This window comes from Egretta garzetta, unplaced genomic scaffold, assembly GCF_000687185.1.
Source record: "Egretta garzetta isolate BGI_Z169 unplaced genomic scaffold, ASM68718v1 scaffold259, whole genome shotgun sequence".
Taxonomy (NCBI): Eukaryota; Metazoa; Chordata; class Aves; order Pelecaniformes; family Ardeidae; genus Egretta; species Egretta garzetta.
In genome coordinates, this window is record NW_009260770.1 from 3462442 (window position 1) to 3469835 (window position 7394).

The 7394-nt window shown below is 44.5% G+C and overlaps 1 protein-coding gene across 1 annotated transcript in view; it reads left to right on the plus strand.

Moving 5' to 3' along the window:
* The first annotated feature begins 129 nt into the window (after positions 1-129).
* The window catches only part of APCDD1 (APC down-regulated 1), a 29698-nt gene continuing 22433 nt past the window's right edge, over positions 130-7394 (plus strand). The window contains exon 1 of the mRNA XM_035901625.1: positions 130-186. Coding sequence (XP_035757518.1) covers positions 130-186 — 57 coding nt within the window. The remainder of the gene's footprint in view (positions 187-7394) is intronic.

Sequence of the window (7394 nt, forward strand, 5' to 3'; positions counted from 1 at the left end):
AGTTGGTGTCGGCGGCGCTGTCGTTGCACGCCTGGAACTGCTTGCTGGTCCGGGCGCCTCTCGCAAAGATGCTTCACTCGCCTCCGGGCAAAGGGCTGGCTCTACCAAACTGGGGGGCGCTCGGCCGAGATGTTCCGTGGGACCCACGTTTCACCTGCGGGCAAAGAAGAGGTTTTTGATGTGGAGGTATTGGCTGGGAAGCCTGAGGCAGCGGAGTTTGCCAGCAGCGGGTCTCATACCCAGCTAAAAATGTTTTGCTGCAGAGCATAGAGCATGGAGACTGTGGGTGTCGTTATGCGCGGTCCTGTTCTGACACTCGGCTTAGCCCTGGACTGACGTTTCTCTCAAACTGCACAGTAGGCAAAATTTTAGTGAGAAAAGCCAGAGTATTTAGATTTAAAAGTTCAGTTTGTAAATCCATATTTAGGCACTTAGCAGATAACCCATCTTTCCAGAAAGGCAGCGTTCTTCAGGAGCAACTTCTGAAAAGGAGGTTCTTTGATGAGCTGCTTAGGTATGGCTAACATTTGGCAGCCAGATTTGAAAAATCTGGGCGCGATCCTGTTCTGAAAGAGTGACACAACTTACTCGGTTACAGCATCGTTTTGAAGAGTGTTCCTAATTCTGAAGTACTTTGTAGCATCCAGCCTTCTTCAGTTAAATTTCTTAGGACCCCAAGCTTTCTCGTAAAAAGAGGAATTTACTTTAACTGTTGTGGTGCAAGTGACCTACACGGATTCCATGTGAGATCTGTGAGCTGGGATAAGGATTTCAAAGCTCTTCCAGGGGTGGATTTGGTGGAGCAGGGATTGTCTCTCTCTGTGTTTGTACAAGTGCTAAGCACACAGACGGTATTCAATAAATAATAAAGAGCATGGGCTTCCGATGGTGTATTTTCTTTTGAGAAAGAAAGAGCAAGGGACCTTGTTCCCCAGGAGGGGGTTTTATACCCTTCTCACAGCTCAGCTATGAAATCTGGAGAGCAGAGAAATGTCTTTAGTTGAGCCAGACCTGCCGGGGCGCCAGAGGTGTTCTTTAAAACTCCGTGATCTGAGATGTAAAAGTCGAAATGGGAGGTTTGAAGTTAGAGGGTAAAGAGAGGAGGTGTAATTACAGGGTGGGACTCCCCGGCTCATCTGCTTGGAATTACAGAGCGGAGCTGAACCCTGGCTGGAGGAGGAAACAAATCGGGGGCCAGTGATCAGATCAAACCAGCAGCTGCCAAAAGAGGTTGAAGGAGGAAAATCATCCATTTCTTCCATCTGCAGCTGTATTTCACCAAATAACATAAACCTAAGTTCTCGTAGGAACATACAAGTCAGCGCCTTTGTATATTAAGTTACCTCGGTAATGTGGCAGTGGACGGTTTGCATCTGAGCTTCAAGCGATGGGAAACTACTGCCCTCTTACAAACTTGAAAACGACATCGGTGGCATGCAATGCACTGAACTGTAGCCCCTCTAAATGTATCATCTGCCCTGTTAGCTTTAACTTGGCCTAGAGCTTTTCCCTCTGTGCCACAGAGTCAATAGGAGCCTCCTTCGGTCAGCAGCTGGCCCGAACTGGTAATACATAAGAATAACCAGTAATCCCAGGGGATCGCAGTGTTAAGCCTCTTTACAGCACGCGATGTTTTCTTTTTGCGTTTCTATTGCACGTGGCAACTTAAGGGTTAAAAGGGAGTGCGTGTGGGTGGGTGAGGATTTTTAGGGCTTAAAGCTCTATAACAGGAGTTAAAATGTCCTGTAGGGCTCAAACTTCTGCTCTCATTACATTAAGAAATGCCTGCTTTAACATCACTGAATTGAAATTTGGAAAAAACTTGTCTGCGTTAATCAAAATAAAACCTGTGCAATGTCAAAAAAAAAAAAGTTTGCAGCTGGAAGTTGTCCATTATCGCTGTTTTCTTTGCTTAGACAAAAAGCCACAGAAGTTTCAGATGTCAAATGCTACGATCATTCAGCTCCAGCAATTAATAAGAGTGACGTTCAAGTGGATTCAAAACAAATTTGGCTAATGTCTTTTGTAAATGTAAACTTTTTTTTTTTTTTTTTTACAAATACAGATGCTAAGAAGAAACTTTAGCGTGTTTCTGATCATGTCACTGTTAGAGTAATGAATTAGAAGCTTTAAGTAAAATGATTTATTGATAACGTCATGGAAATAGTACTAATAAAGATGGCGAAGACAGGACTGCCAGGTTTTTCAGAGCAAAACTATTTTTATGCTATTAAAAGTTCTCTGGCAATATTGCTGAAATGAGTTACATAGAAGTGGTTTACTTCAAAACCTGTTCAGGAAAATAACAACTAAGCATATCAGAAGATGCAAATACCCGTATCTATAACATGGACAAGTATTGCGCTCCATGCTAGAGGTGTATGTGATCTGCTCCCTCAGTAAAATACTGCTTTTGGAAATCTGGAGGACAATAAGGAGAGAAAGAGGGGAAGACACATGGATTTGTGTAAGACTTGCGGAGTTTGCAGGGAGAGTTAGAAGATGGGCTCAATTTTATTCACAATTTTGTCAGTGCAAATTCGATTTCACTCATCTCTGTGGCATGACCAGGCTAACAGTGGTACGGTGGAGGGGTTGTCAACAGTAAGGGCCATTTTTGCACTTTGTAGGGTGTCCATCGGAGGTGGGGCTGCCAGGTGACAAAGCCCCAAACTAGCCTCAGCCACACAAAAGGCACATCCCTTCAGCTACTGCAGGCAAGGGTAGGATTTTGTTACTAACAGGATGCTTTAAGCAGGGCTGGCAGAGGGTAGGGTTATATGTAGAGAGCTTGTTTAGCATTGTCTTTACCCAGGCACAAGTCCCGTTGGCGCTGGGGGCAGTTCCCAGCTGAATAAATCGTGGTGCCAAGCTGTGGTGTGGAGGACAGGGCAGAGGTCTGCGGGCAGATGTCTCTGACAGAGAGCAGATGTTTCCTTCAAAGAGAGCAAGACCAAACTACCGGTCGATATTGAATTGTGCTTGTGGCCGGTGCTGCACCCACTTGTGCCAGTGGCAGAGTTTCTGCTCCTTGAAGGGAGGTGGGCTTTAACCCTTTGAGGGTTCATAAAGAAGCCCATGCTCCCAGGAAGTGGCATCTCACCTTGCATGGGTAGCAGCAGTCATCCCAATTAAGAGCCAAACTTCAGTTTAGGAGAGGTTATCAGCCATGTCACTGCTCAGCGCTTGGTTCTCTGACCTCCTCCAAGATGTGGCATTGAGTAAGAACCAAGCTGTAGGATAACAAAGGATCTCAATGTTGGACCAGCCAGCCTTGGAGGAGTTCCTTTTTAGCTGTCCCATCTAAACATATTTTAGATCTCTCTTCAGGATCTTCCACCCTCTGAAAACATTCATTTCGCCTCTCTCTGAAAGCTGTACCTGGACACCGTAGGCACAAGGAAGGCAACAGATACACGTGAAAGGAAATCATTGTCCTGTCTGCTTCCATGGCCATAAAGCCCAGCTTTCCTTTCCCAACCCTTTTGTTTGTAGTAGCTAATTTAGGTCCCAATCCTGCGAGGACTCTTTGAAGTTTCAAGTGCAGGGAAAACACTGGTAAACACAGACCGCGGCTTGGTAACAGGACATTATATTCTCCCTGGCAATTACGTAAGTTTGCTGTAGCTAAAAGCCTGTCATGGGCGTTATCTAACACTATCCCACATCAAGAAAGAGCGTAATCCAAATGTCTCTTTATTTAATTGTGCAGGGCAACTGCCCAGATAAGGAGAGCTATAAACTTAATCCAGTCAATTATTTTTTATCTGTTGTAAGGTTCTTCGGGTTTCAAACAAGTTCTAACTTGAAAAGAGCTTGCTGCAGAATTAAAGCACAAATGTTAAAATGTTTCTATCAATCAGATGAAGCCATCATGTATTTTGAACTTCTACTATCACTCGAGGTTGTTTTAATTCATAAAAAAAAAGGTGCCTTTCTGGATTTACATTGCTATAAATGAAAGAAGTGAAGTGGTTCCTGCTAAGCAATCCCAATCCAAATCAAGTTTTGAGTCCTATTTTTAGGTCACATTTATTCTCCCATTTAGCAGAGAGTGAACCTGCGGAACACCTAATAGCTTCAAGTCTGGTTTGAAGCGCTACACTTGGGCATGTTTGGTTTAGAGTCTGGTAGAGGTGTTCATTAAACTCATTAAATCTAGACAGTTTAAGATTTAAGATTATTTGAGTTCTACCTTTGCAATCTGGCATAGCTGAGAACAGCATTTGGCTGGGGTGTTTAGGCATGAATTAAGTTACAAGAATTTGTGTTCAAGCACAACTCTACTTACTATCCATGTTGGAATTGTACATTGTTTCCGTACTGTTTTTCAGAAAACCGAAGCGTTTATTCCAGCAGCTCGCAGGTTTTTGCAGAAATGTTGGTGGAGAGCTTTATCGCAGCCATTTTGAAACACGTTTGTATAACGGGCTGCCAACAGATCACCCTTTTAAGATTCATATTTTACTCGCAGCTATGTGCAGGAGTCTTTGAAGAACTTGAAAGTAACCTATCTTCCCTTAACAATTATTTTTATCTTGAATGGTTGTTCCCACATCAGATACAGGTTTATAGGTGAGCCTGGGAGCCCGAAGTCCTCTGTCTGGTGCAGTGCGTGCTCCTATCCGTGTCTTACCGGAGTGGCAGCTGTGCAGACCTCCGCTTCCCCACGCAGATGGGTGCTGCATCTGCCCCTGTCAGGTGTGATCTGTGGGGGCCTGGGCAGGGATCCCCAGCCAACTGTAGCACCTCTAATTTTCCATTAGCTTGATGCTAAAGCTGTGCCCTGCACTGCTAGGGCTTGAATATGAAAGAGAAGTTGGGTATCAGCTCATCAGAAAATGCGTTTGTTTTGCTTTGTTTTTCTAGCTGGCATTTCTGATGGATTCTGGAATTTTCCTCTTCCTTTTCGACTTGCTCCGTTGCATAAACAGCCGCCATGGGGTGGGTGATACAATCTTATGACCTCTGGTTGCAGTGTAGCTAAAGTGAAAGCCAACCAGAGGCTTCACAGAATTATTGCCATTAGCCTCATGCAAAGATTGGTTTTTTGTTCGAAGTCTGGCACGCTTTTGAGTGATAAGATGGTGGGGTTTAATTATTTGTTTTTAACAAGTGGGTAAGATTCTTTCATAACACAAAGTCAGTCAGTCAGAGAGGGTCTGAGATGATAACTTTCATGACTTGTCATGGAGATACTGAAGCCTACCATCTGTCTGTGCTGTAGGGAATATCAGATTTGGGTCTCTTTGAATGAAAGTAGTGGCTCCAAGTGCATTGCAACTGCATCTAGGCTCCAAAGTGGGCTTTTCAAGAGCCATGAAATTCTTTTCCCGGTTTTCAAGAGAGCACATTGTAACCTTGAGCCTTCCAGCGATGTCCCATTTAATGTGGCCAAATAGATCTTTTAAAATTAGTGACGTCATCGCTGCAGGACCTCGGTTTTGCAGACCACCTCGCTGTGCACTGCCAAGGGTGGAGCACAGGGACACAGCGCTGGCTCCGAGCACCTGCTGCGAGGAAAAGCACAGGAAGGCGACGTCCGGTTTAATGCCCTGTGTGGGAAGCGTATCACCGGTCTCGTGTTTGATCTTTGGATGGTAGAGGGGATGTTATGGCACCTTTGTGTGGCAGTCAGATCTACAGGCATACGTCAGGAAATATAAAAACACTGAAAAGATTACTGAGAAAGGAAGGAGCCTGTGCTAAATTATTTCCTTGCCCCAGCAACACAAACGTAGGTAAAGGTCCCATCGCTGCCTTTTAATTTATACCATAATTCATATTCTGATAGTCACATCCTATTTATGTGATGTTGCCTAGCACGTGCATGTTTTCTGCATCCCTCCCTCTGTCTCTGCAGCCTTTGTTATGTTCTCATGCCTGTCTTGATTACCTAAACCTGTTCCTGCCCTCATTTGTCACAGTTGGATGGATAGAGTCCCAAACAAATACCTTCCCTGCAGGTACAGATCTCTAGAGCTATCGATGCAAATCTCCCTTCTGTCCACTGCTTACAGTTTATCATTTGCAAGCTGCAGACAGAACTACATACTTGTGGCAGGGAGAGCTGGGACCCCCCTTGCTTTTGAGCTATATCAAAGAAAAGACACTGTATAATACCACATGAAGCTTGACTCCTTTTCAAAGCCCCCTTCATTTCATTATTTCCTCCAGGGAATAATTGGGAATGTATAATGTGGTTACTGCATTTTCTCCTTTGATATGTACACATACAAGATGGTATCCTCCCACAGAAGGATTTTTGCTTGGAGAAATTAAATGCCCAAGTATGTTTAAACGAATAAATCCTTCATTTTTAAGTGTGTCTGTATCCATGAATCATATGACATGAGCTAGGCAAAATACAACTTCTTAAAAGCAAACGGTATAATAAATACACCTTGGAAGTAGTCACTTGAACCATTTCAAAACCTCCTCTTGATGGCAGATTTCAAATGCTTCAAGTGGAAATGTAAACTTTCAAAGGCTTTTTCACTGTGAGATAATTCGCCTACAGGAGATATCCTGACAGCTATGTTTCTGCTGAAAGTTAGTACTGATGGCTACAGCCTCTACCAGGTACCTTGCAGGTTGCTTCTGACCCAAAAGATGCTCTGAGCTCATGGACAGGAGTGCTGACTCCATTTCAGAATGAGGTGCTCAAGTAATGTGGGTTTTTTGAGCGTGTGGAGACTTAGAGATGGAGAAGGGTGTTAGAAGCTAAGTTCTCAGTCACTAGCTGTGATTTGTAACAACAAAAACAAATACAGCATCATAGAATGGTTTGGGTTGGAAGGGACCTTTAGAGGTCATCGAGTCCAACCCCCCTGCAGTGAGCAGGGACACCACTAACTGGATCAGGTTGCTCAGAGCCCCATCCAACCTGGTCTTGAATGCTTCCAGGGATGGGGCCTCCACCACCTCTCTGGGCAACCTGTTCCAGTGTTTTACCACCCTCATTGTAAAGAATTTCTTCCTTAGATCCAGTCTAAACCTACCCTGTTTTAGTTTGAAACCATTACCCCTTGTCCTGTCACAGCTGTGTCTACTAAAAAGATTTTCCCCATCTTTCCTACAGGCCCCCTTTAGGTACTGAAAGGCTGCAGTCAGGTCTCCCTGCAGCCATCTCTTCTCCAGGCTGAACAAGCCCAACTCTCTCAGCCTGTCCTCACAGGAGACATATATACTGCTAAGCTTACCTGTACCTCACTGAATTTGTTCTCCTGGCAGTATGAAGGGCTGTGATCCCATGCTCACAAGGTTTCAGATAAACCAAATAAGCCCGATTTTTTGTGAGTGTGCAGAGATGCTTCAGCCCAGGGGGCTGTACTGCCGTGTACACAAAGGGCTGACCCTATCTGGTAAATCCTGCCTCTCCCAAGATGACGTCA